The sequence below is a fragment of the Calonectris borealis genome, chromosome 12 (assembly GCF_964195595.1).
Source record: "Calonectris borealis chromosome 12, bCalBor7.hap1.2, whole genome shotgun sequence".
In the NCBI taxonomy this organism is placed as follows: Eukaryota; Metazoa; Chordata; class Aves; order Procellariiformes; family Procellariidae; genus Calonectris; species Calonectris borealis.
This window is the reverse complement of record NC_134323.1, coordinates 707,185-732,106: the sequence shown is the minus strand read 5'-3', so window position 1 is coordinate 732,106 and position 24,922 is coordinate 707,185. Positions and strand designations below refer to the sequence as shown.

At 52.4% G+C, this 24,922-nt stretch overlaps 2 protein-coding genes and 2 non-coding genes across 7 annotated transcripts; 2 read left to right on the top strand and 2 right to left on the bottom strand.

Annotated features, from left to right (window-relative positions):
• Positions 1–6,704: 6,704 nt before the first annotated feature.
• TRNAL-CAG (transfer RNA leucine (anticodon CAG)) lies at positions 6,705–6,787 on the top strand. Its single transcript has one exon. It is a non-coding gene; the product is annotated as a tRNA-Leu (tRNA).
• A 146-nt stretch (positions 6,788–6,933) lies between these two features.
• TRNAL-CAG (transfer RNA leucine (anticodon CAG)) lies at positions 6,934–7,016 on the bottom strand. The gene has a single exon. It is a non-coding gene; the product is annotated as a tRNA-Leu (tRNA).
• A 1,051-nt stretch (positions 7,017–8,067) lies between these two features.
• On the top strand, positions 8,068–12,504 carry PLLP (plasmolipin). The gene is made up of 4 exons (XM_075160820.1): positions 8,068–8,241; positions 10,980–11,153; positions 11,653–11,772; positions 11,852–12,504. Exons 1-4 carry the CDS (start codon positions 8,119–8,121, stop codon positions 11,963–11,965), a joined length of 531 nt encoding a protein of 176 aa, XP_075016921.1. The 5' UTR covers positions 8,068–8,118; the 3' UTR covers positions 11,966–12,504.
• Positions 12,505–12,880: 376 nt separating this feature from the next.
• On the bottom strand, positions 12,881–24,627 carry ARL2BP (ARF like GTPase 2 binding protein). Of its 4 annotated transcripts, none has more exons than XM_075160823.1 (7): positions 24,536–24,622; positions 23,491–23,611; positions 21,214–21,275; positions 19,421–19,527; positions 18,871–18,956; positions 17,552–17,648; positions 12,881–15,244 (listed from the first exon to the last, which is right to left on the bottom strand). In XM_075160823.1, the coding sequence occupies exons 2-7, from the start codon at positions 23,526–23,528 to the stop codon at positions 15,164–15,166; spliced, it is 471 nt and encodes a 156-aa protein (XP_075016924.1). In that variant the 5' UTR covers positions 23,529–23,611; positions 24,536–24,622; the 3' UTR covers positions 12,881–15,163. The 4 variants fall into 4 exon arrangements, with proteins under 4 accessions (XP_075016924.1, XP_075016926.1, XP_075016922.1 ...); XM_075160825.1 differs by having other exon boundaries at positions 12,881–14,407; XM_075160821.1 differs by lacking the exon at positions 12,881–15,244 and adding an exon at positions 15,662–16,453 and having other exon boundaries at positions 24,536–24,627.
• Positions 24,628–24,922: the final 295 nt, after the last annotated feature.

Below are 24,922 nucleotides of genomic sequence, written 5' to 3'. Positions count from 1 at the left end.
AAGGCTTGCTCAGAAGCCTGGTCTGGTGCCATACCCCTAACCTTTGGTTGCTCACTGGCAACCATTAGCCAGGAGCTTGGCTTATTGCTCCAAACCACGGATACCGCTGGCCAAAGGGCCAGATCCTATCTTCCCCATGAGAGAGGTGAAAGCAGCTCCAGCGTTTCCCACCCACTGCAGCTTTGCCAGGGCTGTTCACAGGCAGGTGCTCCAGCTGTGCACAGGGTCAAGGTCCGCACAGGTGGAAGGAACGTATGACTAATGCCAGGAGAATTGCTCTTGAAGGCTAAATGCAACTTCACCCTGCAAAGGCAACATGCAAAACAATATGCAAAGAGAACAAGGGCTGTGTCCTAAAAAACAGGAAACGGCCCCAGAACATGGCCTGTCTCCTACAGGGTGTTTCCACGCTGGAAATTTATGCTCCTTGGCTATTCTTGGTTCCTCGCGCAAGAAGGACTATGCACCGTTTGTTACAGTAGGTTTGTCTTCCTGGAAATCAGGTGGTGACTGGAGAAAAAGGAAAGTCATTGAGACCTAGGAGACTGTATGTGACCTGGAAGAACGATGCCAGCACTGATCAGATGAGGATGCTGATGATTTCTCCTGCCTGGTCTGTTCAGGAGCTCCCAAGACCTCAAGAGTTGGTCCTCCTGGAGCAGGGAAGCCCAGCACCCCTGGTAGCAGATATTAGCAGCATCCTTTGCTGTCCACAATGTCGTCCATGATCTCTGCCCAGAGGCTTGCTGGAAAGAGGCAGCAGGAACACTTCGCTTTTGGGAAGACCCATCTGGTCTTGATGGGGGACAGGGTGACCCAGGACTCCAACTCCGGACGTACAATGAGATTCTCTTTCCCCTGCTAATGCTCCCAGCTCCGAGCTGCCTTGGGGCAGCTCATCCTCGCACTGCACCCACCTCTCCTCGGTGGGGTTGGCATCTCAGCCACCGCTCTGATACGAGCCCCCTTTACTGCAGCCCAAGAGCGTTAGACTCAAGGCAGCTCAAGCACCGCTGCAGCAGAGCTTCCACGCTCCCCAGAGCTGGGCTCCTCCAGTTTCTCTTGAGGAATGCACACGCAGCAAGGTCTGTGAGCCAGGACACGGGAGACTGGTGGTGCACGTACTGCAGATGAGGCCAGCGCGCGCAGCCGGTCCCCGACGTGTGGGACCAGATTCCTAGACTTCAACCTGGAGAAACCTCGGTGACTTCTCCAATGACATGGCACTGGGTGGTATGGCCCAGAGCAGTCCAGAACTGACCCAGCAACCTCCTCTCTCCCGGCCAAGGCAACCAGTGCCAGACTCAGGAGATGGTTCCTTAGAGCCAAAGGTGGCCTCTCATTTTGGAGATGCCCTCAGCCTATGCATAGTGTAGAGCTCTTGAGCTGTTAGTGTAATAAGGGAGAGAATTAAATGACAGGGGATCCAGAAAATCTCTTTGGCACTGCACGACTTTGAATTTTCTCACATTAAAGAAAAAGGCAGGAAATGAGGAGCAGATGTCTGGGGTTGTCTGCAGCCAGCGGCTCCACAGGGGACGGAACAACTCCTATTTGGGAAGTATTGACCAGTGCGGGGCTTGTGTTTTTAAGAAACTGCTTTAGACAGAAAACTGTTTTCAAAAATATCAGAGAACATCACACGGGCTTTCACTTCTCTGAACGCAATGGCTTCCTCCTTCCTTGTGAATAAGAACAAATTTGGGCTCCAGCACACAGCGCAAAATGCTGACGCTCTGTATTTTTCCACAGTAAGGCAGCCCACAGCTACCGGTCAGCATCCCAAGCCAGCCAGGCTGCGGGACGCGGCTTTTCCCCCGGCAGCATCACATCTGAGCTGCAAGCTGGTGGCTGATCCCAGTGGGACGTTACATGGAAAGGCGCATACCTGCAGCGGGAATCGCTGCCTCTCCTCGGCAGCCGGAGCGGCGAGAACTGAGGACAACTCATTCTGCGACTGTCCCACGGAGACTGCCAAGGACTGCAACGGCTGCTGCAATAAACAAGATTTAAGTTGGTTGAAAATATTGCGTGCAAAGAAACAAACACAGAGCTGTTTAGTCCGCAGCACAGTTAAGCTCTTCCTAAACAGAGAAGAGTCACTTGGCCCCCGCAGAGCAAGGCAGCCCCCGGGCGCAAGCTCTTCCCTAGGACAGGGGACGGGGAAGGCAGGGGGGATGTGCCTGGGTGGCACAGGCGAAATCGGGGCAGCCTGGCAGATGAGGGAAGGAGCGCGCTGGGACTCCCCAGAATGGGCTTGCCCGAGCACATCGGGCCCCTGGGTCCTGCTAAGTCCCTGCGGAGCTGGAGAGACGTCCTGGTGTTGCAATCCTTCTGCGTAGCTGCAGGCCTCGAAGGCACCATTTCCATGGAGCTGGCGTGACGAAGGAGTGCCAGATGATCCCCAAAAGGGCCGTCTCCCACCACCGCACTGCAGGGAGGAGAGGGGAGAGCGGCAGCAGGTCAGGATGGGCACGGCAGAACCCTGCGTGCGCCGTGGCAGACCCCAGCTGCCTTCCCCCGCGCAGGAGGGGCCGTGCTGTGCCTCACCCCAGCGCGGTACCGCGGGGTCTCCCCTCCTTCGCATCCTGGAAAAGGGTCCTACCAGGGCCACGGTGGGCACAGGCAGAGGTGGGGAGCAGGAAAAGTGCCACGGCTCTGCTATTTTACCTCTAGCAGAGCCCAGGGCCAGGCTAGTGCCTGCTGCCCTGGCTGAGGAAGAGGATGAGGCGTGCGCCTCTCTGCAGCAGCCCCAGTTACCCCCCGCATCCCTCCCTCCCACGGCAGCAGGAGCAGAAAGCGCATGTGCCAGCAAACCCCCTGTCCTGGGGGATCCTTCTCCTGGCAGGAATGGCCAGGTCCTGGCCCCAGCCCTTCGCTCAGGGGCGCAGGGAGATCCCGCCAGCCGCAGACCCAGCCCTTCAGCCCCATCCATGGGCCAGCGCAGTCGTCACCTCTCCACATCCCCACTTCTCCATCCAACATGTTCGCACACGAACGCCGCCAGTCTCCAAGAAAGGAGCTTACCAGAAGCAGCTCCGTTTACTGCCTTCTCGGAAAGGCTCACCTCTTCCCATCTCCTTAGGGCGGGAGAAGGCTCTGTGCCTTCCAACAGCATCTGCGGGACCAGTTTGACATGAGCTTATCATTAAGCTGTGATGGTGGGTGAAGGAGAGATCCAGAAAACCTCTCTCCAGTGGTGCCGCTGGGGCTGACCCCCAACCGTGTCTCCATGAGAGCCGGTGGCCCCCGCGGGCCAGCCCCAAAGGGCAAGAGGAGCTGCCACGCGCAGTGCTATGACCTGCTAGACGTGGCTGCGCTGGGGCCATTGGCACCCCCTGGTCGGAGCTGAGCCCTCCTGTCCCACAAGCTTTCAGATCCCTGACAGTCTCTTATAGAAATGGGACATCGCAGCCCTCCAGACCAGAGCTGCCACCCTGCTCATTCAACCAGCCCTTTCTGCCGAGCCTCGGCCACGGGCACACGCCGAGCTCCCCGCCAGTGCCCGGGGACACAGGCGAGCAGCAGCAAACAGCCCAGGAGCCCTCAGGGCTTCCCACACCCAACAAGCCTTTACGTGAACCGGCACAATAAACACACGGGCTGGGCAGGGAAACAAACCCAGAGACACGTTTCTCTGCCCAGGCTCTTAACCCTTTTCAAGCCTTGCTGGCTCAACTGAGAGACCAGGGAGTCACCAGACCCCCTCCCTCTCCCACCCCAGCTTTTCCGCACCCCACATTGTAAGAATAGGGTGTCTCCTTCTCCTCTGCTTTTGCCCAGAGCCTCCACGCTCCTGCCAGGTTTTGGCTATAACCCCACTAGTGACCTGCTCCCTCACCGGCTTGATCCCAGGGAAACACGCTTCTGCCTTACCCTAACTTTCTTTCTGGGAGCATCACGCCTGCCCCACCACCTGATGCTCCTTGGGCTCCCAATCGGCTGCGGTGACCGTGGGGTGTATTTTTAAGGTCAATGCAGCTGTCTCACCTCCTAACAGAGCAACAGGCTACATTAGCATTTCGCTGTTGGCTGGGGATAGTTAAGAAAGGGGTTGCTGGAGGTCAGGGTAAGGGAGATTCCTGTCCTGGGCCATGATTCCTCCTGTCAACCTGAGGAGGCAGCAGGGGAGAATCGAAGAAAGCAGAGACGAGGCATGTCTGGCATTCAAAATGTATTTGGGGAACAAATCCCCCCCAGGACAGAGCCGGTCTCAAACCAGGGCTTGTGACCGAAGGCAGTCCTGCTCACACCTGTGTGCCAAAACAAAAGGAACCGTCTGCTGCAAGAGCCAACGTGCCTGTGCCCGTGCCCGTGCCCCTCTGGCTGAGCTGGACCGCAGCCAGATCTCCCTGCGGGCATCCTCCACGTCCAGCCCTGGCCCACACCTCCAGAGCACCGCAGGTTCACCCGCTCCAGGTGAAATTTAGGGAACAGGCTTGCAGGCAGCAAGACCCCCGAGGACCCCCAGAGCTGTGACAGAGGGGATGGGGGAGCACCGGCAAGTGCTAGAGCAAAGGCTCCCTCCGGGAGGGGTGCAGGGCAGGGGTGCAGCCGGCCCCCGTGAGCCCCCCGGCCACCACCGACAGGCATCCGCCGAGAGGAAAGACCCCCATCAGCAAAGGATGTGCCGCTTCCCCTGGGCACTCACCGGATGGCCGAAAACAACAAAAAAAACAACACCCAAGGTGCCCCCAGCTCCTGGCCCGCAGCCAGGGCCCCTCGCTGGCCCTGCCAGCCCAAGGGTGACAGGGGCCACGAGGAAGGGACACGCGTCCTTTCCTGCTCTTTGCAAGGGTCCCCCTCGCCCCAAGGCGCTCACACCGCGCTCTGCCCCCGGGGGAGGCTCCTGCCGAGGTCCCTGAGCTGGGAGGGCCCCTGCCTCTTGCTGCAGCAGACAATGCCATCGTGCGGCGGTGAAGCACCCACGCCAAAAATTGCCGCTTCTGCCCTAGAGTTAATTAGCAAACCCCCCTGCCCTGCCAAAGCGTCTCCACAAGGAGATCCCCTAGCTGGGTGCTGGTAACTCGGAGCCGGTGTGGGTGGCCTGGGGCTCCCACACACCGACCTCCCTGCGGGTCCTGGGCACCTCCAGAGGCTGGGCTTCTCCCGCGGGGCAGGAGGGGGACCTCCCGGGACAAGCCCAGCCCGTGGAGGTACCAGGCTCCCATGGATCCCACGCAGGAGCTGGACCCACACCTCGAGGGGCCACGTGGAGGAGATGATTTCAGCGCTGCTGCATCATCTCCTGCTCGTTGAGATGCAGGTGGCGGCAGATAAACATCTCCGCTCTGCGGCCGCCGGGACTTTCGCTGCAGGACAATGGGCTGACCGAAAAGTTCAAAAAATAGCTTTCTCTGCTGGCTGTTTATGTCGCTCTGGATGTGGCTTTTTCCCTTTCTGTCCTCTCTCCCCTTCACTTCTCCCTCTTCTGGCTGCTCTCCCAGCTTGCTTTTGTAGTGACAGCTCGTGCAAAGACAGCCAAGAACAGCTCCTGCGAGCCGTAACCATGGGCAGGCAGGGGAGGAAGCTGCGGGCAGGCTCAGTACAGATCTTTCTTCAGTTAAAGTATTTCAAGCAAAAGCCATTTCTGGGGAAGGGTTAAATCAAGCCCCGGGGAGCGCACGCCCGGCGGCCAGACCCGGGCCTCGAGTCACCCTCCGGGGCTCAGCAGTGGCCGAGGGGGTTCCAGCCGCAGCGGCTCTCGGTGGGACGTGCAACCAAGACCACGCGGGGCCTCCCGTCCCGGCACGGTCCGGTCCCGCGTTCCAGATGTCCTGGCACCTCCTTCGGTGCTCTAGCAGTCCTCACTTCTCCAGAATGCGTAATACCCCATTTCACATAAAACCAACATTAAATATACTCCGGAGGAGCAGCAGGAGCTGCCGAGAGGACTTGCGTTTTTCTGTAGAGAAATCCAAGCACTGACTTCTCTGCAACCGGCCCACGTAGCTAACGCGTGGCGTCCTCCACCACATCCTCAGAGGGACACCGTCGGCTATTTCTGGTCCCTTTTTAAAAATAAAAACAAGCAGGTGTGCAAAGCGAAGGGTGGCGGCGTTTCCTCTCCTCCTCGCTCTTCCCCAGGCGCAGCGATGGCGGCCCGGCGTGGGACGCGGGCTCACGCCTCCCGCGGTTGTGCGCTCCGGGCCGTGGCCCTCCCCGGTTCCCCCCGACCCCCTGCTGCTGTCACCGGCCGGGGCTGCGGCGCTTTCCCCGCCCGGCGGGACTTCCCCGGGGTGTTTCTGGCGGGAGGCGGCAGCGCGGGGGGCGGGTGAGCTCGCCCCCCCGATTTAGCCCCCTGCGCTCCTTCCCCGGGCACGGCCACGGCGGTTTCTCTCCTGTGTGGGCAGCACGGGTGGCGAGACTTGACCAGGGCAGGGGCAGCAACTTGATGCCCGTGGGAAGCTTTTTGCCCGTGGAGAATTTGTCACAGACGCCCAAGGCACGCACAAAGTGAGGGGGTGCAGACACCTCCCCGTGCCGCCACCGCCGCCTGCCTGCAGGAGGGCCGCCGGCCCCTCGCCCCCGGCCCTGGCGGGAGGGAGGTACAGGCACCGGCGGCCACGGAGGGGGAGCCGCGGGGAGCCCAACCGGCGGTGTCCGACGCCCGCGGCCCCCGCCCGGGGACCCCGGCGGCCGGGGCTTCCGCAGCGGCCCTTTGCGGGCCCTGTAGCGCGGGGCGGGGAGGGCCGCACAGCGCTGTCAGGATGGCCGAGCGGTCTAAGGCGCTGCGTTCAGGTCGCAGTCTCCCCTGGAGGCGTGGGTTCGAATCCCACTTCTGACAACTCGCAATCCTTTTGCGAGTCGGCTTTTAGCTTTAATTAAAAGAAATCGCTTAATTGCCGTTAATTGTGGCGGTTGGTTTTTTTTTAATCGGCCCCCGCCCCCGCCAAGCAAAAAGCGGTCGGCGGAGGGGGCGCAAAAGGGAGCTGTCAGAAGTGGGATTCGAACCCACGCCTCCAGGGGAGACTGCGACCTGAACGCAGCGCCTTAGACCGCTCGGCCATCCTGACCCGCCGCGGCAGACCCCCCCGCCGCCGCCTTCCTGCGGCGCTGGGCCGGTGCCTCCGCCGGGCCCTTCGCGATCGCCCCCGAGCCGTCCCGGAGACCGGGGGGAGGTGCCCGAGGGAAAGCGAGAGTCACCCCGACTTGCAAAGGGCAGCCGGGGAGCTACGGGCCGGTCAGCCCCGGCCCCACCCCTGGGAAGGTGGTGGAACCCCCCCGAAACCATCTGCAGGCAGGTGAAGGTCATCAGGAGCAGCCAGGACGGCTTCTCCCGGGGGCGGAGACCACCTTGATTAACTTCTATGATGAAATTATGGGCCTGGCAGGCGAGGGGAGAGCAGCTGATATTGTCCACCCGGACTTCAGTTTTGCCTTTGACACCATCTCCCATAAGATGCCCCTAGACAAGCGGTTGATGTCCGGGCATGAAGTCTGGTTGGAGGCCAGTAACTGGTGGTGTACCCCAGGGGCCAATACTGGGTCCAGGCCTGTTTAACATCTTCATTAGTGATCTGGATGGTGGGGCAGGGGCACCCTCAGCAGGTTTGCAGATGACACCAAACTGGGAGGAGTGGGTGATACTGCAGAGGGTCGTGCTGCCATCCAGAGGGACCTGGACAGGCTGGAGAAATGGGCTGGCAGGAGCCTCCTGAAGTTCCACAAGGAGACGTGCAAAGTCCTGCTCCCGCGGAGGGACAACCCCAGGCACTGGGACACGCTGGGGACCACAAAAAGGCCCTGGGGTGCTGGTGGACACCGCGCTGAGCACGAGCTGCGAAGAAGACCCGCGGTGCCCTGGGCTGCCTGAGGCGGAGCGCTGCCGGGAGCTGCAGGGGGGTCCTGCCACTGGTGGGGCCGTCCCCGGGGTGCTGGGTCCGGTGCTGGGCTCCCCAGCACAAGGGAGCCGGGGACGCGCAGGAGGGACCGCAGCATCTCCCGGGGAGGAGGGGTTGGGGCAGCCACGGGGGCTCAGCCCGGCGCCCCCCCCAGCCCGGTGCGTCGGGATGGGGAGGACCCACCCGCGACGCCCGGGGAGGCGGCGGGGCCGGCCCCGCGCTCCGCCCGGGGAGGGGAGGGAGGCGTCCCGGTGCCGGTGCCGGTGCCCGCGGCATGGCGGGGCTGTCCGGCGGCGCGCGGACCCGGAGCGGCTCCCCGGGCCCCTCCGCCTCCCTGCCCGCCCTGGACGCTGCCTTCCTCCGCTCGCCGCTCGGGGGGCTGATGGGCGCCCAGGCCGTGAGTACCGGGGAGGGGGCACGGGGGGGCTCGGCTGCGGGGGCGGCCGTCCGAGCGCAGCACCAGCCTTGAATGCTTTTCTTCGTTGCCCTGGCTGGAAACAGGCAGGTTTCCCTTTGATCCCTGCCCCATCCTCGCTCTCTAACCCTAACTCATCCCTAACCCTGAGATCCCGCAGCCCCCCTCTCTCCTCCTTCCCTCTCTAAAGCCAGAGGAAAATTTGGCTGCTTGTCCTCACGCCCTTTGCCAGTTGTAACTCGGCTCGACGCCTGGCAGCTCCCAGCGCCGGGCATGGGCCGATCCGCATGGGCATCCCCATGGGGCACGAGCCAGTGGGTCCGGGGGGCTGTTGAAGGACGGTGACCCCCCAGAGGTGCGTTGGGGCTGCTCCCGGGGTGCCTGCGGGGCTCTGGCGCTCCCAACCCTCCAGGTTGTCCTCCCCGGCGATCAGGCTTTGGCAGCCGCTCTCAGACAAGCCCAAAGGTCTTTGCAGCCTCAAACTGAGCAGCGGCATCACCCCTCCATCGCTTCAGCGTCAGAGGCAACTGCAGAATAAACTCCTGCTGCTGCTCTCTCCTGGTACCTGGGACCTCGGGTGCAACGTTGTGTGTGTAGGGGTGGGCGTTCAGCTGCATATGGGGCCACGCGTGATCTGCCCCGGTGTTTGCCCTCGGTGCTGGCCCACTGCAGCGGGGAGCCTGTTCGCTCGTGCCCTCTCTCCGGGGCAGCATGGTGGGGGGCGGCAGCCCTGGAAAGAAACACCCTGCATAGGCCTGGCTCCCTGCTCCAGATTTTGACCCCAGGGCATGGCTGAGCTGGTTGTGACACAGGAACAAATGCTCAGGGAAGGGTCGGGGAAGGCTGCTGCCAGGGAGTGTCCTGCAGGAACATCAGGAAGGAAAGATGGAGCCAAGAGCAGGAGAAGGGACCCTTCATCCCCATACCTGGTCCCACCTCTCCAGCCCATCGGTGCTCCTGCTTGGGCTGTACCATTTCCTCTGGCAGCGGTGTTAAACACTGGCACAGCTCCCATCCACCGAGACCCGCAGCTCCCCACAACCTCTCTCCTAAGAGCTCCTGCTGTTCTCCCCGCAGCAGCCGGAGCAGGGCAGCTCGCACATGCCACCTCCCGCCCCTGGAGCACACCAGGCTTTTTCCTTTGCATGTTTCTCCCCAACGCATATTTTGCGATCACGAGTGTTAGAAATGGATGTGACAGACAAGGAGGCATTGTTGGGGCAGCTGAGCGCTAGGGCGTTGTACTCGGGCAGGACAAAGGCCGTTGTGTTTCTTCTGTGACAATAAGCAATGAGGGCTTACGCAGGGGCAGAGCAGCTTTCCAAAGAGCCCTTCTCCTCCCCGCCGGTGGGAGACGACTCTGCGGTTCCCCTGCCAAAGCGGAGATAAGCACAGGAGCCGGGTGGTGCTGGCAGCTTCACCGGCTCTGCCCAAAGAGATCCCAACCCCAGCTGGGAAACAGAAGATGCCGCGGCTGCATTTGGGGCACGTTCTCACCCCAGCCTGGCCGTGGGGATCTCCCCGGGACGTTCGGTCATGCTGGGAAGGGCAGAGGGTGCAGGGCTGGAGCCTTCTTGTTCCCCAGGAGGGGGATTCGAGGCTCCCTGCTTTGCTCTGGTCCAGCCAGGAGGTGAAGAAGGACGGTGAAGCAGAGCCCACCAGGACCCGGCCGGCTCTGTGTCCCGGTGCACGGGCTGCGGCTGAGGCTGCAGAACAAACAGGGCAAATCACAGAAGCGCCATTTGCTTTGCAACAGCCTTTCTTTTCCAGGCCCCATCGCTATGTGCTGGTGTCCCATCCTCTGCTTGCTCCATCATGGGTTTAAGGGCCTTCAAAATAAAAAAATACCTGCAAACTTGCTGCCACGGCTGCTCCAGGGAGTTCCCCGGGGAGGGGATGCTGCAGAAGGCGGCTGCTCCATGGCTGCGTCGCTGCAAGTGAAGTGACTCCTTCAGAGTCCAAAGATCAGGGGTGGACACAGCACAGGGAAGGGAAAGAAAAAAAATAAGAGTAAATGAAATGCCACCCTGGGCTGGGCTCTTCCATCCCTGCCTGCCAGGGGAGTCAAGGGCAGGGACCCGCTCCCTGCCCTGCGGGCTCTGCCGGGGGCTGCAGGGAGGGGAGAAAACGGCTCTGCCCTGGCTCTGCTTATTTCTCCTTGAGCAGACCCAGAAACAGACTGACCTACCTGTTCTTCTGTGGATCACTGCAGCCACACGATGCTGCAACTGCTACGTAGTTAAACCTGCTTAACAGTGAAAGGTGAGTCCTAGGAACGGTACATACAGGAGCTATAAACCCGACCAGACCAGACCAGACCCAACCAGTGGAGAGAAGCTGAGAAACTTGCTTTCTCCTTTTTTTATTGTTAAATGATGCTGCACCTGGAGGAGGTCAAGGCTGAGCTGGGGCCCCAGAGCCCCCAGCTGTCCGGCTGTCATCCAGCCCGTGAGATGTCCCTAATACCGAGCCAGCACTGCAGAGACTGGCCCCGGGCATGGGGGCTTCTTGGCTGAGAAGGGACCTTTGGTGGCGAGGATGCCCAGGTTTCACCCGTCCTGCCTTGCAGGACATGCCTGTACCGGCTCCTGGGGCAGCAGTCCTGGGGATGAGCCCATCCCTGAGCAACGAGGGGCTGCTGAGCCCGGGCTCGTGGGCGATGCTCCGCTTTCCACCTGCAGGAACCACCAGCTGAACACGGTCCCTGTTTCATCCCTCAGGTGCTCGGCTTACTGGTGTGGGCTCTCATCGCCGACACAACGTACCACCTCCACGCAGCATACGGCTGGGTGATGTTCGTGTCCATCTTCTTCTGGATAGTAACAGTCCTTTTCTTCGTGACTTACCTCCTGCAGCTTCAGCTGAAGTTCTACATGATCCCCTGGCCCCTGGTGGTACGTACCCGAGAGAGAGCGAGGGGGGGTCCCAAGTGGGAAACATCCTGGGGAGATGCTCCGAGAGGACCAGGGCTTCAGGCTTCCCTGGGCTGATGGAACAAATTCCTCTGCACTTTGCTCCTGGGGAGATGCTCCAAGAGGACCAGGGCTTCAGGCTCTTCTGGGCCGATGGAACAAAGTCCCCTGCGCTTGGTACAATGATAGTTTCATTCTGCCCCTCAATTGCTTAGAAAATTTTCAGAACAGGGAGCCCTGTATCAATCCAGAAACTTACAGCCACCGCGTCACTGCTGCAGTCGTGGTGTCAACCAGAAACCTCTCAGCGCAACCTGGGCTGCATTTAATGAGATGTTCCCAGCGTGAGCGGCTGAACCCTTTGCCTCTGGTTCTCCTGGGGAAGAGGGAGGAATGCGAGACTGAGCCTTTTGCTCATCCCTCATCCCAGCGCGCGCGAGTCTGAGCCCAGATCTCACGACCTGCTCTTTGCCTTCCCCAGCTGATGATCTTCAACGCTGTGGCAACCGTCCTGTACATCACCGCCTTCGTAACCTGCGCGGCTGCCGTCCAGCCTACGTCGTGGCGGCAGTGGGATTACAACCGGAGAGCCGCGGCGTCCGTAAGTAGCGGCGGGCAGGCGAGGGCCACGGGGCTGGGGCGGCCGCCGTGCTCACGCGTGGGGTGTGCTCCTCTTCCAGTTCTTCGCCTGCCTCGTGATGATCGCCTACGGGGCGAGCACCTTCTTCAGCTTCCGCGCCTGGAAAGGACTCGGCAGCAACGCGGCCACCAGCCAAGTGACTGACCACGCGTAAGGAGCGGACAGCAAAGCCCAGCCCTGGGCCACCCTGGGTCAGCTCATGCCGGGCTCGGTGGCTCGGAGCCTCACGTGCCACCAGGTCTCATTCTTGGACCAGCCTGTGCTGGCAGGGGTGGTTGGTACCAGGTCGCGTGGACGCTGCTCTGTGGTTCTGATGATGCTTCCAGCTGATGTGCCCACAGCACAAACCCACCAGCGCCGTCACCCACAGCCTCGCCAGGAGGAGATGGACTCGCTGGAGGCTGAAACTCCTGCTCGTCCTTGGGGTTCATCCAGATCCTCGCCGGAGCTGCTGAGGGGGCTCAGCCAATTCAGCACACTCCAATACTAAAATTCACTAAACCAAGCCCAGGCGCCTGTCTCTGGTCACTCACAGCTACAGTGTAAGTAATTGCAATTAATGCGATACATAAATGGTGGCAGAGCTGGAAGATGAAGGCTAAGCAAAGGACGCAGTCTAAACTGTTCTTGTATTGATTTCTAACAATTTGAAGCACAAATTTTATGCTTTAAATAAAAATCTTCCTAAATCCAGCAGTGGAGTCTGTCAAGAAAAAAGTTTGTCTTGCCAGAAGGCACACATACAGCGTGGCACGGAGCGGACAGCAGAGATGCCACCGGCAGCGGTGTCACCGACTGCCCCTTCCCACTGCCTGGCCCCAAGGGAGGAAGCACCAAGCCCACAGGGTTCACCTCGCTTTGCTTTACATACATGCACACACACATATATATGTGCACACACACAGAGCGCGCATCCAATTCCGCAAGAACAGGAAGAGGTGCCAAGGCTTCGATGCGCTCCCTCCTGCAGACTCGGCACCATACACGCCACGGAGTTAACAGGGCCACCTACTCACCGGCAAGTCGATTTTGCACGTTAGCTACAGGTGCTCTTCAAAAATTAAAACTAAGTCTGCAAATGCTCCGGGAACACACCAGGGTGTCAGTGCCTTAGGAGAACACAGAGCCACGCTGCTCCCCCACGCTGCGGTCGACAAATTCAGCTTTTATTTCTTGGGGACACTGGTCGGCGTTTGCCAGAACTAGAAGCGATGCCCTGCCCAACACAACAACTTTTCCTTTCACACCCTCCTTGTACAAGCTAATAAAAAGATGAAATGGGTTCAATTTATTTCCAGATATTTCTATAGAGGAAAGCTGGCGCACAGGGAGCTACGCTGCAAAATTTACTACATGCTCTGCATGGGAAAAGTTTTAACAACTTGTCTACAGAGGCTCAGGAAACTTAACTGCATTAATGGAAGGTGTGAATCGAAAAGGACTGGACAAACTGCGTTAGCCCCCGGCAGATCTGCCTTTATTTGGCTGTCGTTTGGCCAAATGAAGGGTCAAGTTTCCACAACTATGAACATATATATAAAAATCAGTAAGAAAACGAGCCTCTTCATGCGCTGTTATGACAATGTTAAAACCCTTAAAATGTAAAGTCAGACTTGTACACAGATAGTCCATTATATAGAGAAATTTAATTTCTTTAAAAAGCCCCTCTGCCTGATGGAAAATGCATGGAAGCAGGGACGAGTGACAGGAGTGTCGCAGAGGGACGAGTCATTGTGGGAGCAGCAGCCCCCAGAAAACAGAGAGAGGAGAGCGGCACAGGGGCAGAAAGGTATTGCAGGAAACACAGATACAACTCCCTATCAAAATAAGAATTCCTCCCCAACTGTGCCCTGTAGCCTCTGAAATTTGTTACAAGAGACCTTGCTTAAAATACAACAGAATTCCCTTCAGAAAATAATTGCCCAAGGTATTCACTTATACTGCCATTAGTTTAAGTAATTCATTGAAACAATTGTAATAGGATAAGAATGAAAACTTTTTTCAGTAAAAAAAAAATGACAGGGAAATTTTTAGTTTTAGCTGCAAATAATTATTTTAGCTCAACAATTAACAATTAAAACATGTCAACAGGATTCTTTTAAGATTTGATAAAATCTATTCCTGACATTAAGAAGTCAACATTATATAAACAGATGAGAAGTTAAACGAAGAACTCCAGTCCATACACTGTCAGTAGAAAAACAACTAGATTTTAAGTCATAAATTTCCCTGATGTTAACCTCAGGATTCACATGGCAGGGGAGCTGCATCTAGTTTGTATTAAAAACACGACCCACCGTTTTCATAATTTTTTTTCTGGGAATAAACATCTCGGAGCACCATCTCTGCTCACTAACTAACTGCCCGTGCATGCCTGAGCACCGACTTCTGCGCTCACGGGAAAAGCTGCTACCACAACAGCGCAGCTGGTAGGCAGACCTGTAAAAACCCGCGAATCCTGGTGGGATGACCCCAGCTGACGGAGCTTCACCGACACTGCTGCTGTCGGGAGGATCAGGGACACGCATTCAAACCACGGCATTGCAACTTAGCATTTGTAGGGATGTACTCACATCGCCTTAGCAGGTTACTGTTGCTGAAAAGAGAATCAAAATGAGCTTGTGCGGCGTTCACCGGAACAGAAAGCCTACAAAACTGCTTTTGATCAAAACACACCCAGAAGGATTTCTAATCCCCTTTTTAAAAACAAAACAAAACAAACACAAACAAAAAAAAAACCAAAACCCCAGACATTTCTTCCAATTTTTAGTTTTGCTTCAGCTTCTGGCTTTTACCATTCAAATCTGACAAGCATAAATGTATTGAAGGAGATTAAAAAAATTCTGAAGGAATAGTTTGTTTGGGTTTTTTGTTTGGTTTTGTTTGTTTTTTAAAGGAAATGTGTGTGTATCTGGGTGTGTGCACTTATGAGGGAGATTTCAACATACTAGAATAATTCCAGACAAAAAACTGCAGAGCCATGGGCACAACATACTAAAAACTTAATGAGATTAATTACTGCAGCACTCATAAAGTTGGTATAAGCAGAGTCAAAATACTAGGACGCTACACTTAGCACTGCTAGCCAGCCTTTAAAAAGCCATTATGCTCTGTCCACAAACCTGTTTAATGTTATCGTATTTTGTAGCTTAAGTATGGCTTATTTTTGCCTGCGCGGCTAGGAGTCTTGACTGGTATCCAAAAACTATTTCAGCTGAAGAACAAAGTCCTAGTACTGTTGAAATCACTGTCAGACCTCAATAGGAACAGGATTTCATCTTCTTTGTTCTTGTAAGACATTTCTTTTCCACAGACAAAAATTTGTAATGGCCCAGCCATAGTTTTCCTTTGTCTAGGCTAGGTTCTCATCAGGTGACAGCCACCGATCAACGCCTTCACCGCTGTCGAAGGGCATCTCCCCTGCTGCATCAACCTGGTGTGGGACAGAGCGGAGAGTTCTGCTCACCATCCTGTGTTTCTATCTGCTCTTAGGCTTTCAAAGACATACTTGCATTGCCTGAGCATGTCATTAAGCAGCAGATTAATGTGTTTGAACAGCGTAAGAACAGAGGGTCCCTGTAGCTCCAAACGCATTTTAATTCCAACCACCAACAGAGATGTGCCTGGGGTTTTGTGACAGGCTTATGGCTACAGCTCCTCCACCAAGCCACTCATCTATTTTCCAACGGATGCTGAAAAATGCATTGCTGCACTAATGTTGCTAACAGTTTAATAGCAAAACCATGCCTTTTAATCAGCATGCTATTTAGAGCAGTAAATGACATGGTGGTAAACATGTCTGTGCCCAACCTACCATCAAGCTTATATTACTAGAACTAATGCAGCTGTGCCCAATGTAGAACAGCTGGAGCCTGAACAAAAGTGAATCAGAAAACTTCGCACATTAAGGATGAGACTTATAAAAGCCAGAAAGCAGACGGATTTAGACAGTAACATATCAACTGTCAGAGCTGAGAGACAGCCTTACGCTAGAACATCTACATATTAAAACATACTCTTCCATTAGAAAGCTGTAGCACTTAAGATCATATTAAAGTATTTTAAAAAAAACCCCAAACAACAAAACATTGACAGGGAGGAACTCAGAGGTTATGTATTCGCACCTGTCCTTAAAAGAGCTGGAGGGACATACTCTTTTTACATAGGGAGGGACATACTCTTCTTGATTCTGGGAAGTTCTATGTTTTGGGGAGATGGTTAAGATGCCAATCAAATAACACGTGCACAGGCCTATTTATTGTCCTCTCAGTGTGCTGGGCTTCTCAGCACGCACCACGGTTAGGCTGGTGTACAAATACTGTGTATTTATTAAAAGCAATTACTCTGGTGGAGTTGAAAATTTCTTCTTCTGTGGTCACTGAATACCAACCAGAATTCACAAACAGATGTTTCTAGGATCAGGCCTCTGAAGGTATAGTCTGGAGGGTGAATGAGTTTTCACCATGTGAAAGCACCTTGATTCTCATGACCTTTAGTGTTTTAATGTCCAAAAGAAAGCAGCAGCACTCATCTGGAGAAGGAAAGTAGTGCATAAACTGTTCTAGGAGGAGGATATTGATGATTTGTTTAATGAAGTCACCACTAACCCACTGCTTAAATCCAGACTTCGACCTTCTTTTTCCTAGAAAAACGGAAGAAAAAGAAATCCTTGACTCAATGCTGTTTTGGAATAGGCAGTTCAAAAAAATGAAAGAGGTAATTCATTTTCTGTTTGTTATATCACATCAACATAAAACTACACGTTACCTGAGCATCTATGATTGCATGCAGCTTGCTGTGAGACTTGAAAATGTCTAGCAGAGCATTTATTTTTTCCCACTCGTATCTGTAGGTGAACCCACACTTCAAGAAGACACTGTGCAGGAACCCCTGGAGTGAGGTCGCTGTCGCTCCACCAGCCGTACGTCCAGGGCAGAGCAGAGTCTTGCCTACATCTGGTCAAGAACCGCCAGCCAGCCGGCTCGCCCGGTGCTCACGGAACTAGTGAAATCGAGCTTCTGTGGTTTGCCTCTCAGGTGACCCCAATGGCGCAAAACCCAACTGAAACTATTCCTGCTGCTGAGACACGGACTGTCTCCTTCTCCTCAACCTGCCCCTATTTTCACAAAACTTAAAGGGGTGGGGTGAGGCGGCACAGGACAGAACAATTCTGACAACAACTTTGACTCTTTTGCTCCTTTGTCAAATGTGACTGGACAGACACTGGGGAGTGCTTACATGTGTTTCATTTCCCCAGGAAAAAGTTCATTCAAAAACCTTAATGCTGCTCTTTGTTTGTTTCTCTAGCCTGGACAGAAAGGAGGAGAAATACAAATGGAATAAGCTTAAAAAGCTAATTTTGGATTGGCTGGGGAAGAAAACCCAAAATTAAGAAAACGTATCATAGAATCACAGGATGGTCAAGGTAGGAAGAGTACCCACACAGTAAAAAAGTGTTCCCTTACGCTCAGTTGGAAATCAATGTTCAAAGATGCATAAAGCGTGTGTTTCTGAAGAACTGCTCCACGTGCCAGCTTCGCCCATGTTTTCCAGAAATTATTAATTGTACGTTTTGAGTTTAAATAGCCACCCACTGAAGTTATTTTCCGCTTGACCCTGTACAGCCTTTGAGTAAATGCTGCTACCTACTGTAGTAACACTGCCTTTGGTACTCTCAGGCAGAGCTACACAAAACCAATATCCATTATGCCAATGAAAATAAACGATGTGACATACTTACAGCTCTGTAATCCAAGAACATTTCTTTGAAAGCCAGAAAGTCAGTAAACGTGAGAAGCATATCAAATATATCACCTGCCATCTCATCTTTGTGCTGTCTGTAGAGAGAAGTAGTTGGGGAATTAGAAAACTGTGTGGTAAATAAACTCATATTTTAAAATGGTATGAGGTCAAAAGAATACCAGGACAAATAGAACAATAGCAAAATTTAAACAAGAATGTTATTATAGGTCTTCCGTAAAGCAAAACTTTAGCCCAATACTACCTTGTAGTATTCCCAACCCAAGTACATTAATATTTATGTAAATCCAAGATGTAAGAGTATCCTTGAAAACCAGACAAAGAAACTGACCTGTAAGTCAACAGAAGTAACATTCAACTAGCAATCTATTTATTTATCTTGAGCACTGAAACAGCTAGACAGTCCCTTGGAAGGTGAGAAAGGTTGGGGAGAGGCACAGAATGCTCACACATACCCCTTAAGAATGAGGGACTGTACGGATAATACTTGGTAGAGGACTTTTGGTGGAAACATTTTGGAAGACAGACTCTGTGCTCCCATATCGGCATATTTCAACAAGACTTTCTTAACAGTCAAGGGTTGGGTTGGTTTTTTTTTCTTTTTAAATGCTTTAATTCTTGTCAGAAGGAGCTTTACCTTAAACAGTCTATCTTTTAAGCATACGATATTCATAGTATTCACAGTAACTTCCCAATGTTTTATTTAAAAAAAATAAAAAATTAAATAGATTCAAATATTGTAAGATACTCAGTTCCCAATGAGACCTGATTTTCTCATTCAAGGGGAAAACCAGTGATGTTTCAAAAGTGACCTCTTCATAAAGTTGTTAAGCTAAAGTGACCAAATGCAAAAGCTTAAGAAAAAGCAAACTTTTCTCTGAACGCTTTCTACAAAAATTATGATAAAGACGTTATATCACATGACTCTTGAAAGACTACCAAGCTATTTAATTGTCCAACACAGAGCCTGAAAGGGATAGATGAGACCCAACCTTTTAAGGGTCTGGTGTCAAAGTGACAATGATGAAGAAAACCTTTCAGTGTTCTCATTCTGATTTCTCTTCCTACCCCTTAAACCCCAATATATTTCAGCAAAACAGTTCAGAAATTCAGAATAGCACAACAAGCTGAAGGCAAGAAAAGTGGTCAATCGTTGCATGCATGATTTCATTTTTTTTTAAATTAAAGAGGAAGCCCTTCTAAAGGGAGAACTGTCAAACCTAAGTTTTAATCTAGATAAAGGCACCTAATTGAGAAGCACATAACTTGCCCCTCAATGAAAGCAAAGCAGAGACTTACTGCAATGACATTGTGAAAGCAGTCATATTAAAACCAGGAATCCGATCAAGCAATTTTTCTTCAATGTATTTCTCTACTAAAGAGATCTGAAAAAAACAAACAAACCACCCCAACAACATCAAAACAAATTTCAGGAGCAGATTTCAAAACAGCGCATCTTCTTTACACTGACACCTCACTGGCACTTTGTATTATCCTCACTGGGCAAACAACTGCAGATTCCTTAGCTGGGCGATGCTAGTTCAGTTATTCACACCACCGCTGAGGCACTGAGCTGAACACTTTTGCTGGGAATACTGGTGAGAACAAAACATCTGTAGAAGTTTTCAGGTGAAACAAAGAGAAAGGACCTAGAGCTCCAGAAAACATCTTTCTTGCTCACAGATCATGAAAGAGACAGCAGGCAGTACAGCAGGCAGTACATGTTGGCTCTGCTCCATGTAAAGCCAGTATTTTATACATGGGGGTAATACAGGACCTGAGGTTGAGTTGGCCTTAAAAAAAAACCCAAAAAGGCAATACATGCAAAAAATAGGATAAAGTATCTTACATATTCATTAAAAATAGAAGTATAGATGAGCTTGTTTTCTTCCGAGTCATCAAACTCCTGGTAGTGCTTCTCCATAAAAGTCCTCTGTATCAACTGGAAATCATCATCTGGGCCACAACAAAAATGCATCATACAGTTATGAGTTTAGTCATTCTTTTTTTAACACAAAACCCACATTCACTAGTCCTCCGCTCCCCCGTTGTGACCACGGAGCCCTGCACACGTGCAGCGTCAGTCACACCAGTCCCGCAGCTGCCGCTGGGCCACCATTTCTGACCCATCTGCGCGAAGGCGGAGGCCGCTGGCGGAGGGCAGCGCTACTTCAGTTCAGGGAGCCGAACCAGCAGGCAGCAGCACCTCAGTCTGCATTTTGACAGCAGCTGCGTATTCAGAATGGAATGGGATGAACACGTCCACCTAGCAAGGTCTACAATTATTTCTTATAAGTTTCATTTACACTCAGTATTAGCGAAAGAGTCCTCCTGCTTTACGCTTTATTAGTAAGGTTATTTATTCTGAACCCCTTTTTGTTTCAGGCTGTCAAGTCAGCAAAAGTGATTACCTCTTCCCTACAAGAATTCAAAATGATTTTTCTCCCTTGAATTCAAAAATATTAGTGAAACTCCCAGATTTGTTTTCAACAGCTGAGGACTTTTCTTCCAGTTGTGGAAGGACACAAAAATAAAAATGAATACGGTAGGTCACCATCGAATTCAACAGAACAGATATAAATATGAAGTTTACTTATACACAATGTGAAAATACACCAGTCTCAGCTTTCTAAACCCTAACATGTTCAAAATTAGTTTAGTTAGCATTTCTCCACAATCGACTACATCACCAGGCAAACTGAAGCTGCAGAATCTACATCTCTCTGGGAAGGATGTGGTCAAAAAGATTATATGCTGTTCATATAAAGCAGCTGATGGCCGATTAGCATGAATTCTGTCTTGGCATCTTGTAAACTACCTCCCTGCACACACCGACTTCTCAGTTAAAATTATGGTCCTGAGACTTTAGCACCTTTTATTGCCTAAGCTCACACGATGAGACTGGCACCATTCAACATTCCTGCTATGGACGGGTCCTGCCGCGTTACACCTGTGTGCATACATGCAAGGTTCGCGCAACAAAATCAACTCAGAAGGATAGTCTCAAAAAGTGAAAAGTGGCAAGACATGATGTCACTCACCTCCCGTTATGCAATGCTGCTGCAGACAGAGGAAATAAACCCTTCTCTGTGTTCAGCAGAGACAGGACAAGGAACAACACGCTTAAACTGCAGCACAGGCGCTTTATATTACAGATTACGAAAGGCTGCCTGCAGCAGCAACAGCTAGGCACCACAGCAAACTGCCTGGACAAACCACGGCAGCTTCTAAGAATACCCTGACAAACACGATAGCAGAGGTTCAGGCAGAGCTGGGGAAGGGCAGGCTACCTCTCACAGCCTCTTCCATCCCCTTGATAAAAGGGTATAAAAATTCCAGAAAGCTTTGGTTTCTACGTGAGAATTACAAGTGTCTTTACTGTTTATTTATGAAGGAGTGTATTGCAGTGGTGCAGAGAAGAATTTTCAAGACTCATAAGCACACTGTTGTGCAAACAGCAGACAAAAGACTTTTGTGTACATTTTTATTATACTACCAGGTTAGGGGTCATGGGAACAAAGGAAGGAAAGTTTCCATGAAGCAGGCAGGGGCTATTTTGGCTCTGTATGTCTGCTAACAGAAGAGCAGCTTGCAATATGTTTAGCGCTCATCTTGTCATTTATAACTACTTGCAGAGCTTACCCATTATAATATCCTCCAGATACCCAACAACTGCATCAAACTCTGCGTCAGAAGGGGAGGAGCTGAAAGCAAAGAAAGATGGTACTGCATAAATACATATTTCATCCATAGCAGAAATAGAAGTTAAAATTAAAAAGTGTTAACAAAAGCCTGAGCACAAATAAGTCCAGTAATTACAAGATAAGTGAATAATTTCCTAGTTTCAACCTACAAAATAATCCACGACACTGATAAGACTGCTTCATGGGGATTCTCATCAGGCCTCTACTGTATTTCCCCCCTAATAAGGTGCCTAAGTGAAAAAAAAAAAATGTTGTTTTACCGGCATTACTGTCAAGGTAATTCCAGTCCTGGTGCAGAAGGATGTAAAGAGTGTAATTAGAACAGCAAATTAAGCATTTTCCAACCCACAAATTCCAGCTGCTACCACAGGCTTTCCTTCTGCTCTCTTCCCTCCGTAACTGTACATGGTGATCGCAGAACTCTAGACGCTCTAGAGAATATTTTGAAATACTTGGTCTTGTGGAACCACTTAAACTCAATGTATACACAATGTTACATAACTGAAGAAACGGAAATATTTTTCTTTTGCACGAAACATCCCTGCATGCTACAAATAAATGACATAATCTCCTAAGGTCATTCGATCATGAGCAAATATTAAACACCATTATGGATCTGAAGTCATCCAGGGAAGAAACCTTTGGTACCAGCATTTCAGGACTCTGGATCCCTCTGCTAAATCTATTATTGTGCAGCTTGTTCAGACACATTAGATAATCCACAGGATCTCCTTGGCATTCAGAGCTGATCTTTAGTGGGGGATGAACTCTCCCTGTATTCTCCAGGAGGTGAAAGACAGGCTTTTCTCACACATGAGGGAAACAAGCCTCATAGGACATTTCTCTTTAAGAAAAAAGTTAGCTTTGATCGGCAAAAGCACCATTTAAATTAAATTAAAATTAAATGTCTCTCTATTTCTCTTTAGTAAACAGAGCAGAACATTCTTTCAGACTAAGTTTTAAAAAACTCATTAAAGTTATTTTGCTACTGAATAATTGTGCAGTGAAAATAATCCAACAACAGTTTAACCGACAGTTTAACTATAATGAGCCATAGGGCTCATTCTGATCAGGAAAAATGAAAAGATATTTGATTTAAAAAGGCATCCGATCACCAAGTGATGTTCTAGCAACATTTCTAATCTGTTAAGCCTTGGGAGATGAGCAAAGCCAAGCCAAGGGACTGGAAAAGCGTGCTCTTCCACCAGAGGGCACGACACCACCAGGAGAGCTGGCACAGCACAGGCGAAGCATTACACACCCCGAGCATCACACTTGGGGCTTCAGGCAACAGGGCTCATCGCTTGCCGTTTACACACGAGGACAGGAGACTTTGCTATGGGTAATTTCCACTCTTTTTTTTCCCCTCCAAAACAGTACTACTATTGGTTTTGTAGCTTATTCTAACAGCAACAGAAACTTTAAAGTATTAATTTAAACGCCAGTTTAAGCTTGTGAGACAAATCATGGAATTTTAACTGCTCCAAAACAGCAGTGATTCCATGTCTCTATACGACACACCTGCATCCGCACACCCAAAGAAACAAGTGCTCACAAATCTTGCGGTTTAAGCCTTTGTCACCCCATCATGTCTAGTCTAGGCCAGCACAACCTGTGCTGCTGAAGAAGCCCAGGCACATGGCTCTTGGTGGTAGTCTGTAGGCTGAAAGAACTAAATCTAGAGCGACAGAGGCACAGGCACGCCTCCCCTTTGGCCACAAGCTTTAGGAGAAGAGCCTGCCAGACAAATGTGGACCAAAGCAGCGTTCTAGCATCTACAGTGCAAAATCTGGTTGAGACCACCTGTAAAAGGTCTCACATGTCTAGAAGGGGCACATTCAAATACAGAGGAATAGTCTCTTCTTAGAATCCACGATATAAGACAACATACGTTCTTGAAAAGGATAGAGAAATTTTGCATTTAAAATGAACACACAAAAAAAATTTCAGCCTTACAGTGCTTGCTGAGTGCTGATCACTCAGACAGGGCTAGTTGGTGCCACGCTCACTGCAGTTATATTCAGTTCAACTTCACCTAACTCTGAACTGATGTTATTCCCTCCTGGAGCTCTGCATTCTGCGCCCTTGTTCTCCTAAGAAGCAGAATCTGCTAATCAGTGTGGTGTAAATTCATTTGTGTGATTATAGTCCTATTAAAATATTTTAACTAGGAAATAGCTTATTGAAAATCTGACACAGAATGTAGTATACTCACATGGCTACACCAAAGTTTTCTTCATCAGAAGTCTCCATCCTTACTGCATAACCAGACTGGAGGAGAGGCAATCCGCTCTATTGCTGCTGTTAGTGGTTATTTCTTCTTTTCGGACAAAGTGCTAAGGAATAACATGTGACTTAGCATTAATACAAGTTCAATCGTTACATTACCATACACTTCTCAAACAGCAAATCAAGAGAGAACCTTTTAATTTTTAAATATAGGTATTTCAAAATCACGTTCTTCCAAAGTTACTGCTAGTTCTTTTCTGTAATAACCCAAATACTCCAGGAACTTTCTCCGCCTACTCAGAGAATAGGCTCAAAACTGCTCACACTTGCAGTTAATCTCTGTAAGGGGGCTTCAGCTGACCGTCACATTTTTCTCCTGAAGCATCTATGACCGACGATTATAAAGACACAACAAAATGAAGCCGGGTAAGATGCAGGTGCCACCCCAGAGCAGCGCGTCCCGGAGAGCCCACAGGCCAGGCTTTGGACTGCGATCCCGCGTGCCAGGCCAGGGACTCTGGCCAGCGCTGGTCCGTGTCCCGGCCAGGCCATCGGCCCATGAGCAGTTACTGACCACCACACGGGCCAGGGCACACAGCACCCCAGGGCCACTGAAGACGGGCCAGCTGGCTTCTGGGTGCGCGCGGGGGACACCCTGCTCCCGCCACCCCTGCTGGGTTACAGCCCAGGCCACCCTCGGCGCGGCCCGCCGGGAGCCAGCTCCGCGGCATTACCCCACGGCACAGGAGGGGCGACGAGCGATACCCTCCCCCTTCTCAGTGCTGGCTCCTGGGGAGAGCGAGGCCCCCAGCCCTGTCCCTCCCCAGGGGGACCCAGGCACCCGGCCCGCCTCACCTCCCCCTCCTCGAAGGGACCCCTGCGACCGGCTGCCGTCATCCTCCCTCTCCAAAGGGCGCCCAGGCGACCCGCCCTTGGCAGTCCCCGCTGCCCGAGGAACACGGGCGTCGGGCCCGTGTCACCCCCCCAGCCCCGGAAGGCGGCCCCGGCTCCCGGCCCTGCCCCGCACCTACCGCCGGTCTCGGCCGCCGGCGGCGCCTCCCCGCCGCACGCGCCCCTTCCCCTCCGGCCCGGCCGTCTCCTGGGAAACGCTTCCTTCCGCCCCGCCCGCAGCCAATCGGAGAGCGGAGGCTGCCGCGGAGGGCCCGCCCACAGCCAGAAGGCCCAATGAGAGCGCGCGGGCGGGGCCGGGCGGGAAGGCGGCGCCCGCCGCCATGGCGGGGCTGAGGTGAGCGTCAGGGGCCTGTCCTAGGAAGGACATAGAAGTTAAACATAGGCAACGTCCTCGCTATGGCGCACGCAGCCCCTCGCCTTGCTGAAGTGGGTTCCCCTCCAGAGCAGGGCCAGAGGGCAGCCAGCTCTCCGAGGCAAGGCCTCGGGCGCACAAGCCCTAACCTGGG